This window comes from Schistocerca cancellata, chromosome 6, assembly GCF_023864275.1.
Source record: "Schistocerca cancellata isolate TAMUIC-IGC-003103 chromosome 6, iqSchCanc2.1, whole genome shotgun sequence".
NCBI classification, from domain to species: Eukaryota; Metazoa; Arthropoda; class Insecta; order Orthoptera; family Acrididae; genus Schistocerca; species Schistocerca cancellata.
Window position 1 is genome coordinate 216,844,736 of NC_064631.1, and position 13,272 is coordinate 216,858,007.

The 13,272-nt window shown below is 45.6% G+C and overlaps 1 protein-coding gene across 1 annotated transcript in view; it reads left to right on the forward strand.

Moving 5' to 3' along the window:
• Window positions 1–7,212: 7,212 nt before the first annotated feature.
• The window catches only part of LOC126088256 (homeobox protein orthopedia-like), a 58,953-nt gene continuing 52,893 nt past the window's right edge, over window positions 7,213–13,272 (forward strand). Inside the window, exon 1 of the mRNA XM_049906386.1 lies at window positions 7,213–7,230. Coding sequence (XP_049762343.1) covers window positions 7,213–7,230 — 18 coding nt within the window. The remainder of the gene's footprint in view (window positions 7,231–13,272) is intronic.

Below are 13,272 nucleotides of genomic sequence, written 5' to 3' on the forward strand. Positions count from 1 at the left end.
GTACAATTGCGGTTTCATCATTAAGTAGTGTTAAATGAGGGAATACATCATTGGTAATTTGTTAAATTCAAACAGAGTAACATCAGCTCCAGTGTGAAAATGTTGCATATTCTGTCTGTGTTATAAGTTTAAGCGTTCTGCACGTAATATTTTCCATAGACGTGGTTCGTTAGCCATATAGATTCGTGCGGGAATCCGTCGCGTGCTGGTTGTAGGATTACGCAGGGTAATTTTAATTCCGTCGAACTTGTCGGTGTGTCTGGACTTATTGTTGTTCCTGGCGTTGACGAGACAAGGCCACTGCGCAACCTACTTCAATGACGCGTGTTAAAATCACCTCCAGAAACTCAGCGTTCCGTTCATTCGGCGTGTCACAAAGCGCGGAAGGTACTGTAACAGAAATCGGAAACGTGCAGTTGTAGAAGCTGAGTATGCACCTCGCCTGAATAATCTGCGTTCATGAAAACAAAAACTTGAAGCGACCGTTTCTATAATACACTCCTGGAAATGGAAAAAAGAACACATTGACACCGGTGTGTCAGACCCACCATACTTGCTCCGGACGCTGCGAGAGGGCTGTACAAGCAATGATCACACGCACGGCACAGCGGACACACCAGGAACCGCGGTGTTGGCCGTCGAATGGCGCTAGCTGCGCAGCATTTGTGCACCGCCGCCGTCAGTGTCAGCCAGTTTGCCGTGGCATACGGAGCTCCATCGCAGTCTTTAACACTGGTAGCATGCCGCGACAGCGTGGACGTGAACCGTATGTGCAGTTGACGGACTTTGAGCGAGGGCGTATAGTGGGCATGCGGGAGGCCGGGTGGACGTACCGCCGAATTCCTCAACACGTGGGGCGTGAGGTCTCCACAGTACATTGATGTTGTCGCCAGTGGTCGGCGGAAGGTGCACGTTCCCGTCGACCTGGGACCGGACCGCAGCGACGCACGGATGCACGCCAAGACCGTAGGATCCTACGCAGTGCCGTAGGGGACCGCACCGCCACTTCCCAGCAAATTAGGGACACTGTTGCTCCTGGGGTATCGGCGAGGACCATTCGCAACCGTCTCCATGAAGCTGGGTTACGGTCCCGCACACCGTTAGGCCGTCTTCCGCTCACGCCCCAACATCGTGCAGCCCGCCTCCAGTGGTGTCGCGACAGGCGTGAATGGAGGGACGAATGGAGACGTGTCGTCTTCAGCGATGAGAGTCGCTTCTGCCTTGGTGCCAATGATGGTCGTATGCGTGTTTGGCGCCGTGCAGGTGAACGCCACAATCAGGACTGTATACGACCGAGGCACACAGGGCCAACACCCGGCATCATGGTGTGGGGAGCGATCTCCTACACTGGCCGTACACCACTGGTGATCGTCGAGGGGACACGGTACATCCAAACCGTCATCGAACCCATCGTTCTACCATTCCTAGACCGGCAAGGGAACTTGCTGTTCCAACAGGACAATGCACGTCCGCATGTATCCCGTGCCACCCAACGTGCTCTAGAAGGTGTATGTCAACTACCCTGGCCAGCAAGATCTCCGGATCTGTCCCCCATTGAGCATGTTTGGGACTGGATGAAGCGTCGTCTCACGCGGTCTGCACGTCCAGCACGAACGCTGGTCCAACTGAGGCGCCAGGTGGAAATGGCATGGCAAGCCGTTCCATAGGACTACATCCAGCATCTCTACGATCGTCTCCATGGGAGAATAGCAGCCTGCATTGCTGCGAAAGGTGGATATACACTGTACTAGTGCCGACATTGTGCATGCTCTGTTGCCTGTGTCTATGTGCCTGTGGTTCTGTCAGTGTGATCATGTGATGTATCTGACCCCAGGAATGTGTCAATAAAGTTTCCCCTTCCTGGGACAATGAATTCACGGTGTTCTTATTTCAATTTCCAGGAGTGTACATTGAATAATTTTTTGGTTCTTCACTGTCTTGCAACTGCAGTTGCTCGACCTCAGTCTCTTACACGACCACATCAAAAACAGTCATACTACTTACAGTGCCTGTGTTTAATGGTGTACTGTGCGATGTCCTTCAGGCATGTGTGCATGTCTGAAGGAACAGACTCTGCTGCGATCTACAGCTGTGTGAGGAACGAGAAATGAAATCACTATTGCAAAAAAGGGGAGGCTCCAGATGCATAATTTATTGGCGGCATATGAAAATTTGAGCCGGACTGGGACTCAAACCCGGCTATCCAGCTTCACGCAAGCGGTCGCCTTAATCGCTTTGGCTATTCGAGCACACTTCCAGGACTGATCCAAACTTCTATACGTCACCCTGTGTCCACATCTTGCATTCACACTATTGCTGTGATTCCCGCACATGAAGTAGCTTGTTATTGGCGCGGCGCGGCGCGGCGCGGCATTTGCATTGTTTGTGTTTAGACGTTTCTAGGCAATGTCCTACAGACATGAATGCATGTCTGAAGGAACAGACACTGCTGTGATCCTCGGCTGTACTAGATACAAGAAATGTATTCGCAGCTGCGAATACGTTTCCTGGCCGACTGGTCTATCCGATGCCGGCACGGTAACTCAGCGTGTTTGGTCAGAGGGCTAGGTACCCTCTGTATAAAAAAAAAAAAAACTGAGTTAATGTATCAACAACGAACTGACATGGGTGTCTTTCGACGTCCGCCCCGAGCAGATACAACGAACGAAAACGAACAAAATGAGATTTAAAAAAAAAAAAGCGTTTCCAGGCACTTCAGTCTGGAACCGCACGACAGCTACGGTCACAGGTCCGAATCCTGCCTCGGGCATGGATTTTTTAGGTTAGTTAGGTTTAAGTAGTTCTACGTTCTAGGGGACTGATGACCTCAGATGTTAAGTCCCATAGTGCTCAGAGCCTTTGAACCATTTTTTGAATACGTTTCCTGTAAACAGCAGTCAGCCGTGGATTTAAAGGCACTGTTTCAAAGCAGCAAACAGCGTAGAGGAAGTGGAGGTAGAAACTGCACGACACCAGCCGAAAACGAATCTACATCCATAGCTTGCAAATCCCTGTAAAATACATGCAGGAGGATGCTTGATCTTGCGCACGTAATCAGGACCGGACCCTTTGTGTACGGAGCGAAGAAAGAATAACTGGTCAAATCCTCTGTGCGTGATGTGATTAGTGTAATATTGTTTTCTTTGTCCCCATTGAAACGATGCGTAGGATACTGTAGTATTTTTCTATATTCCTCTAGATACTGGCTCCTCAGACTATTGTAAGTGCGCTACCGCAGGATTATTTAGCGTGTATCTTCAAGCGCCGCCAGTTCAGACTGATAAGCGTTTCAAATCCGTCTTTTAAACAGAAATTATGTTGTCCAGTGTAATAAACCTGCGTGTTCACAATTCTTCAAACGTTTTCGTGACACATTTCCGTGAATCAAACAAATCTGAGGTTATTCGCAGTACCCTTGTCTGTATTCGTTCAGTATCCTTAGTTAGTTCTGTTTTGTGCGGGTCCGACACACTTCTAGGATGGGTCGTACAAACCTTTTGTAAGCATCCTACTTTATAAACTGCGTTTTCCCGGTATCGTACCAATGAACCGAAGTATGTTACCTGTTTTATCTACATCGAATGATGATACTACGTTGATGCGTATCGTCAAGATCAAAATTTTACATTTCCGAGTTAGTAACATAAAATACCAATCTTTGCGACCTTTAGAAATCTTATCAAGATTTGCCTGACTGTTCAATCAACATACGGCAACGCAGCCGGGGGATGTCTTTGATGACAGCAGCTATGACAGTTGATCATTCCGTCATTGTCAAGACACTACGAGAAAGCGCTGTGACAGGAAATGTAAGCCCTCCATAGGCGGGGCTACGCCGACCAAGAATCATAATGCGACACATACAGAAAAATACCGGAGTTCAGCTGTCTAAATGTGGTTGTCGGAGACGTTACTCTGTTGCATTGTCGCAAGTTGTTTGAACACTTTATTCGGCGGCGGACACTCAAGTTTCACTCTTTTTTACACCGCTGATTTCGTATAGTACGTCTTTAGAGATACGTTGATCATCCACAAATAGTCTGAGGTTACTATTAATGTTGCCTACTAAATCATTAATATTCAATATGAACAGAAAGGTCCATACATACTCTCCCTGGGCACACCTGGAATTATTTCTGCATCTGTGAGAGACCCTCCCGCCGAAGACAGCATGCTGTGTCCCGCCTACCAAGAAATCCTCAGTCGAGCCTCAGATTTCCTTTGATCCTCCACATGACCACATATCACCTACAGTGCTACTGAATCGAATGCTTTTCAGAAGTGAAGAATCCTGCATCGACTTGATTTCTTTTGACCACTTGCTTTGCGGATGTAATTTTAGGGAAATACAGTTTGGTTTTAGCATCGATTGTGTTTGAGGAATCTGTGTCGGTTGCCATGGAGAAGGTCATTTGCTCTAGGCACATCAATACGTTCGAGCTTAGAATATGTTCTAAGCTTCTACAACAGATGGATGTAAAAGATATTGAATGCTAGTTATTTGAATCAGTTCTGCTGCCATTCTTGCAGATGTGTGTGACCTACGCTTTTTTCTTTCTCTCGATAGTTCTACTGTGTATCACAGTTAAAAGAGGGGATAAATTAGTTGCACATTCCGTATAGAATCTGACAGCGATTCCCCTCGGACCTAGATCAGTTTCAGTGATTTAAACTGTTTCTCGGTGGCGCTGATACTGATATCTAATCATTCATTTTTGAATGGGGCAGTACTGCTGGATATACGAAATCTGGTATGTGTAAGAACAACGGATGTGTGTATGTTAGCTTTTTCACAAAAATTACCAATTTTGGTACATCCCAGAATAATGTCCTTTCCTCCCACGCACGGGGCAGTACGCTGTGCGAGAAATTCCTGCGTGTTGTAATAATTCTGCGACATTGTGTTAGTGTTCTCCGTCACAGCGTATACATGTCAGCGTTTGACAGGCGTGTTGATTGAAGATCTGGACTGGTCCTGCTAAGAACGTGGGCAAATACTGGTCTGCAAATGCTACTGTTGGGCCGTCAATCGCCGTGTTTAGCACCTGCGGTACAACTACTAGCGTCAACTGTCCACGGGCGAGGCGGGCGCCTTCGCTGGCTGGGCTCGTCCACACGTCTCCAGCTCCCCGCGCCTCCCTCATGCAGCAGGTCTACACACACACACACACACACACACACACACAAACAGGCGGCACCCCCTGCTCTCTTCCGCTTTATGACGTACGCCAAATATTATTTAAAATTTTATTCGATATGCGATTTACCGTTCAAACCTTTCGGTTGTTCAGAGAGTCTAGAGAGGTGTTCAATAAGTAATGCAACACTTATTTTCTCGGCCACTTTCGGCTGAAGAAAATGCGAACTGTTGTGCGACATCGTGAAATATTCGCACTTCAGCCCCTATAGCTTCATGAAGTTCCGATAGGTGGCGGCGCTATACGCACCCTGCCGCGCGGGGTAGCCGAGCGGTCTCTAGCGTCTTGTCACGGTCCGCGCAGGTCCCCCGTCGGAGGTTCGAGTCCTCCCTCGGGCATGGGTGTGTGTGTAGTTCTTAGCGTAAGTTAGTTTAAGTTAGATTAAGTAGTGTGTAAGCTTAGGGACCGATGACCTCAACAGCTTGGCTCCATAACACCTTACACAAATTTCCAAAATATACGCAACCTTCGAAATGGAGTCTGTAACGAAGGTACGCTCCAAGAAGAGAGCTGTCATTGAATTTTTTTTAGTGGAAAACCAGAGCATCACAGATATTCATTGGCCGTTGGATAATGTCTACAGAGACATGGAAGTGGACAAAAGCACGGCGAGTCGTTGGGTGAGGGGTCTGCCATCATTGCAATGAGGTCGTGCAAACCTGTCCGATCTCCCCCGTGCCGGCAGGCCGCACATAGCTGTGGCTCCTCCAATGTTGGAACGTGTGGACACTCTCATTCAAGCTGATCAAAGGATCACAATAAAACCTCTAACTGCTCAACTGGACGTCTCTGTTGGTAGGCTGATACGTTCGTCCACCAGTTGGGGCACCAGAGGTGTGTGCCAGCTCTGTTCCTCGCCGCCAAACAGAAAACCATAAAGAGCAACGAAGAACAATCTGTTTGTACCAATGAAGGATGCACTCCATGGGAAGCATTATGTGAAAGATAGGGAGGCTATTGGTGCAGCATGACGTTGGCTTCGATTCCACCAGTAGAGTGGTACCATGCGGACATACGGGTCATCCCAGTAAAGTGGCGTAAGGCCGTCGCAGTGAATGGAGATTATGTTGAAACAAAGGATTTTGTAGTCAAAAGCGTAGGGAGTAATATGGTGTGTTGGAACCCTAAATAAAACCAACCTGCTTTCATTAAAAAAAGAGTTACATAACTTATTGACGCCCCTCGTGAATTGGGCAGATGGCACTAGAGAAAATATTGGAGCAACAGTGATTCGTATGGATGAAAACGGTAATCCATGATGAAGTCTGGAAGAGAACTTGATCCATCACTGGGCGGTGAAATTATGTGACGATGACGATGATGATGATGATGATGATGATGATGATTTATGATAGTGATGATTTATGATGGTGATGATTTATGATAGTGGTGATAATTATCTCAATGACCACCCTTCGATTTTCAAAAGTCGTTTCGGTAGCGAAATGAGGCTTGTAATTTCTTTTTAACTGTAGATTACATTACACTACCTTGTTAACAACTATCATAACGCACATTTACAAAGAATTTTGAATTTGTTGTTTGCGAAATGTGAAAACTAAAAGATTTGAACGTGTAGGAGGAAGATATACCGCATCCGTTTTCTTAATGATAGCAAACATTTACATTTGCTAGCGTTCGTCTTGAGGAAGAATACGATTTTTGTGGCGTCGAACTTCCCTGTAAATCCCAAGAACATTAACTACGTATATCTGCTGAGATCGCTCTGTATGAAAGTGTCAAAGGGCTTTTTAGAAGGATATGACAGGACAGCACAACAGAATCATAATAATTCGCAATACGCATGAAACAAAATTGTAAGTGGCTCGATCACCGGCGGCTTATATGAGCCTGTCGAGGGTGGATCTTTGATCCACAGACCGTGTTGTCGTGATCGTAGAAGTATCCAACATACTCTCAATGGAAAATATTCATCCGAAACTTCTGGAAGACGCATCTGCTTGGTCTTTTTAGCGACACGCAGGAAAATATAGAGAACATATGCCATCTGGGAATGAAAGCCTCACTGAAGGTAAGTGGAGGTCCCGACCGTCGCTTATGCGTCGCAAGAAGAACTCTAGAAGGATGTCAACATGGACGTGTAGAGACAGAAGATTCCGGAAGCCGTGAAAATAAGTTGGTAATATAGGGACAAGTGAGGCAAGATACCATAATCGAGTGAGAAAGGCCTTCGAAAGTCATATAAAAGGGTAGGAATGGCAAAAGTAGTATCAGAAATGAGAAGCGATGCTGGAGAGCAGCACTACAGTCGTAGCCACAGCAGCTGTCGATGTAGAGGCAGAACTTCATTTACAAGAAGACAGTAATAATTTGGCAACGGAGACTCCACTGATAAATAAGGAGCAAGCGTACAAGTGTTTGACACACGCAGAGTTGTAAAACTACCGTATGCTACCACAGACTATCACAAAAACACGTACACTACGATAGTTTTCCTAGTAGCTTTGTTCAGTTAAGATCATAACCACATTACCTGTACGTTAGGTGTGTTGCCTACCTATCGGGCGTTACCTCATTTCGATTCCCATTGTATAGGATCTGTGTCTTACTAGATTCCCCCAGAAACCGGTAGCGGAGATCCGCCGAGAAACTGAGAGAGGATATATTAAGAACCGTGTAACCTACGGAACATTTTTGATCTACTTGGTTATCCTCCTTCGTGTTACTTGACAGTATCTATAGCAAAACCGAAATCGTCAGTATTTAACACAGCTTTCATTCGAAAAATTATGATTGCTAAAGCGAAGCAGGGAGTTGTTGCAGGAAAAATAAAAGCAATGTAGATATATCGTATAGCCCTAGAAAATATAATTTCCCCAAAAAGAAGTAAAATTTAAAAAAAAAGCACAAAACAAAAGCGCTTCAAACACCCCTCGAAAACTTCATCAAGCTCATATAAAGCACTTATCTATTGCTCATAAACAACATTCGCACTTATGAATAATAACAGGAAACTCTTGCCTTTGTTTGCGATTAAGAACGCTATAATGAGTAAAAAAAACAGTGTTAACATAGATTTTAAGTTTGTGCATATACACTGTACTTGCATCAAATGCAATTGCTTTGGTTGTACAAAAGTACAGAAGTGACGCGATCAACGAATTTTTTTTACTCATAAAATGCAATTCACACTATGTGATCAAAAGTATTCGGACAACCCCAAAACATGTTTTTCATATTAGGTGCATTGTGCTGACACCTACTACCAGGTACTCCATATCAGAGACCTCAGTAGTCATTAGACATCGTGAGAGAGAAGAATGGGGAGCTCCGCGGAACTGACGGACTTCGAACTTGGTCATGCGATTGGGTGTCAGTTGAGTCATACGTCTGTACGCGAGATTTCCACACTCCTAAACATCCCTAGGTCCACTGTTTCCGATGTGATAGTGAAGTGGAAGCGTGAAGGGACACGAACAGCACAATAGCGTGCAGGCCGACCACGTCGGGTGACTGACAGAGACTGCCGACAGTTGAAGAGGGGCGTAATATGTAATAGGCAGATCCCTCTCCAGACCATCACACAGGAATTCCAAACTGCATCAGGATCCACTGCAAGTACTACGACAGTTACGCGGGAGGTAAGAAAACTTTGATTTCATGATCGAGCTGCTGCCCATCAGCCACACATTACGCCGGTAAATGCCAGACGACACCTCGCTTGATGTAAGGGACGTAAACATTGGACGATTGAACAGTAGAAAAACGTTGTGTGGAGTGACGAATCACGCTACACAACGCGGCGATCCGATGGCAGGTTGTGGGTATGGCGAAAGCCCGGTAAACGTCATCTACCAGCGTGTGTAGTGCCAACAGTAAAATTCGGGGGCGGTAGTTCTATAGTATGGTCGTGTTTTTCATGGAGGGGGCTTGCACCCCTTGTTCTTTTGCGTGGCACTATCACAGCACAGGTCTACATTGATGTTTTAAACACTTCATTGCATCCCACTGTCGGTGAGGAATTCGGGGGTGGAGAATGCATCTTTCAACACGATCGAGCACCTGTCCATAATGCACGGCCTGTGGCGGAATGGTTACACGACAATAACATCCCTATGAAGGACAGGCCTGCACAGAGTCCTGACCTGAATCTTAGAGAACACGTTTGGTATGTTTTGGAACGCCGACTTCGTGCCCGGCCTCACTTGACCGACATCGATACCTCTCCTCAGTGCAGCACTCCGTGAAGAATGGGCTGCCATTCCCCAAGAAACTTTCCAGCACCTGATTGAACGTATGCCAGCGAGAGTGGAAGCTGTCATCAAGGCTAAAGGTGGGCCAACACCATACTGAATTGCAGCATTAGCGTTGGAGGCCGCTACTAACTTGTAAGTCATTTTCAGCCAGGTGTCCGGGTACTTTTGATCACATAGTGTATATCTTGGAAGGATATAGAATACACAACTGATTAACACTGAACGATAGTTATATGCAGAACAAACAAACGAAAACAATGAGAAGTTGTCGGCTCCTAGTTTCTCTTCATTTATGTATCATTCTCTACCAGTGCTAGCATTTACTACGTCATTCATGTATTGTACTAAAACGACTGAACTGTAGTTTTGATGGAGCGCAACTCTAGATATATTTTCATGGTTATTAAGTTAGCTGGTCTTTGTCGTTAGTACTTAGTGCTCAGTATTCATTTGTTAGTAGGAACAAATAGCTGCATAGTATTTGTCTCCAGTGAATTAGACCACTGAGCCAGTTGATTTAACACGGGATATAACGAGCGGCAGTAATTGCACTTATCTCTGAGCCCCAATTTAGTGCGTCTAATAATGTAGAGCTAGACGGTAGGTGACTCTTGTCTCTAGGTGGCGTGGTGCCTATGCGTAATCGGATGTAGCAATAGTAAAAGGGTTTCCGGCTGATACATAAGTGTTTGGGGGCTTGTTGGTCAGACACCTCGTATATAAAAGTACTAGCTGTACCCGACCACTTGTGGCTCAGTCTGCTTAAATGTGAAGCGAAAAAAAAAAAGAAGACACACGTTTCTTATATGTATGGGAATTGGATATACGTCCTAATCTCCTTCTCTTCCCTTTCTCTGTCCGTCTCCTCCTCCTCCTTCCTTTGTCCGTCTCCTCTTCCTTCTCCCTGTCTCTGTCCATCATCTCCTCCCTTCTCTCTCTCTCCATCTCCTCCTGCCCCCTCTCTCCGTCAACCTCCTCCTTCCCGATTTCTATGTTTATTTCCTCCCACCCCTCCGTCCATCTCCTCTCCCCACCTCTCTCTGACCTTGAGCCTTGTTTATTGATATTTAAAATTCAGATTCTGTTAAAGTATTCTAATCATAAACCATTAAGCCATAAATACAACTTTCCTATTTGTTAACAACGTTTCACTAATGTGTACTGTATTTATATATTAAAAATACATAATCTTTATGTGTCTAAACTTTCATTACAGTAACGTGTAAAATTTGAAATAAATCGTAAAGGTACATTTTGAAATTTTTGGTAACAATGTTTTCCCCTAAAATATGCATAAATTTAAAAAATTAAGTACCTAAAAACACTCCCGTATTAGAATTCAATGCTGAGTCAAAATTTCAAAGCAATCGGCCAAGAACTCTCGGAGATCAACGATTTTGAAGAAACCAACTTTTCCATTTGGTATTTTTGACTCAACTGTCATCAAGGAGTGTGACTAGATGAAATAGTGCCACACACAGTTGCACAGCAGATTTGGATGTGTCTATGGTCTAGGGGATTTTCTACCTACGACGGTGCGTTCATTGTGGTACGTGGTTGTGAATGGGAAGTTCGCTACTCGTCAGAGGCTACATTCCATACATCTGACGGACGACCCCTTGTGTCCGACATGCTCAGTCGCTGACTCGGACGCACACCGTCTGACGTGTGCCGCGACCAGCGAGTGCTGGCTACTGACGCAGCGCATGCTGGCGTTACTCTTGCGGCGATTGCCGGAGTCTATCTCCCCTGATGACGTATTGCGCCCCGACGGCGTATACTTTCCATCAACCAGAACGAACGCCGTTAACTGGCTAAAAGGCATGGCCGTTTACTACATATTTTGCGATGCTCCCAAAGGCACACTCGACTTTTGGTCCCTATTGATGACGACACATGCAGCTTTCAGCCGCCACCCGAAGTACGGAACTCGTTTCGCAAATTATTTAGGTTCATTATTTGCGGATCCTCCTGCTCACTGGGGCGTTCCGGGTATGAGACGCTGAAAATGAAGAAGAATCCTGGAGCATATTGATCCTCTACGGACGGAATAGGGGGGAACCCCTCCCAACAGACGAGAAGACGACTCGGACGCTTGGCTACGGCAGTTGTAGGATCTTTCTTTGTAACGAAACGAAAATAAATCTATAATACAAAAAAAGTTATAAAAATTAAAGACATAAATAAATAAAACAACATCGACAAACCCACTACATCCTCTTCCTGATCCTTCGATCCTCGAACTCGAACACGTTGCTTGGGCGTGGCGGCGGCATGGCCAGGCTTCGGGTGTCGACCCCTGCCCTACCCGTCGTCCTGCTCCTGCAGCGGTTCATTAGCTTAAAAAAAAAAAAAAAAGGTGTAGCGTCTTTGATTCATAATCAAAATGTCTTCGGCCCGCGTTCGATCCCCGCCACTGCCTAAATTTTGATAAATAATCAGCATTGGTGGCCGAAGCCTTCCGGCATAAGAAGTCAGCCTCATTCTGCCAACGGCCTTGTGGAAGAGGGTGGAGGAGCGGATAGAGGTTCATGGCACTCTCTTGTCCTAGGGGTGGGAAATTGCCCCTAAAGGCAGAAGAATCAGCAATGATCAACGACATGAGGATGCAGAAGGCAATGGAAACCACTGCATTAAAGACACGTAACGTGTATCCACAGGACATGTGGCCTGTAATTGAAGAAGTGTCATGATGATCTCTCCATTGGCAAAAGATTCTGGAATAGTCCCCCATTCGGATCGACGTCCAAAAAGTTCAATCGCACCGGAAATCATCGACATAGTGCATGATATAATTTTGTAAGATCGGTGTATAAATGTGTGTGAAATTGCTAATGCTCTAGGAATATGAAACGAACATGTTGGTCACATCTTGCACTTGGAATTGAACATGAGAAAGTTCTGCGCAAGATAGGTGCCGCGTGTGCTCACTGCGGATCATAAACACATTCGCACTACACTTTGTGAAAAGCGTTTTAATAAAAGCAGAAGTGGCTTTTTGCGTCGATGCGTGACACCGGATGACACACGGATTCGCACTAAACACCCGAGCCGCGCGCGATTAGCCGAGTGGTCTGAGGCGCTGCAGTCATGGATTGTGCGGCTCGTCCCGGCGGAGGTTCGAGTCCTCCCTCGGTCATGGGTGTGTGTGTTTGTCCTTAGGATAATTTAGGTTAAGTAGTGTGTAAGCTTAGGGACTGATGACTTTAGCAGTTAAGTCCCATAAGATTTCACACACATTTGAACATTTGAACATAAACACCCGATTACAAATTGCAGTCTATGCAGTGAACAGAAGCAGGCTCTTCAGCTCCAAAGAATGCAAGGACGGTGCCATCAGTGGGAAAGTTGGTGGCGTGGGTGTTGTAGGAAACGAAAGGAATTTTGTTAATTGGCTATCCTAAAAAAGTTAAAACCGTAGCTGCAGAATACAGCTCTCAATCGCTAACGCAACTGGACGCAAGCATTTGTGAAAACAGATCAACCTAAAGAAAGAAAAAGTCATCTTACATCAGGATAACGCACCTGCCCACAGAAGTGTCTTGGGGAAATTGAGGGATTTACACTGTGAAGTGCTGAAACATCCACCGTGTTCCCCGGATTTCGTTCCCACAGACTTCCATCTATTCTCAAAACTGAAGAAATTCCTTGCTGGTCTTCGCTTTTCGTCCAATCAAGAAGCCATAGCGGCTGTAGATGGGTACTTTGCAGCACTTCCGGAGGAACATTACGGAGAGGGGGTAATAACATTTGAACAGTGCTGAATGAAATGTATTGTTATTGTAGGAGAATGTGTTGAAAAATAAAAGTTCTTTGAAAGCATAAATTGTGGCTTTCATTATCAGTCCGAGAACTTT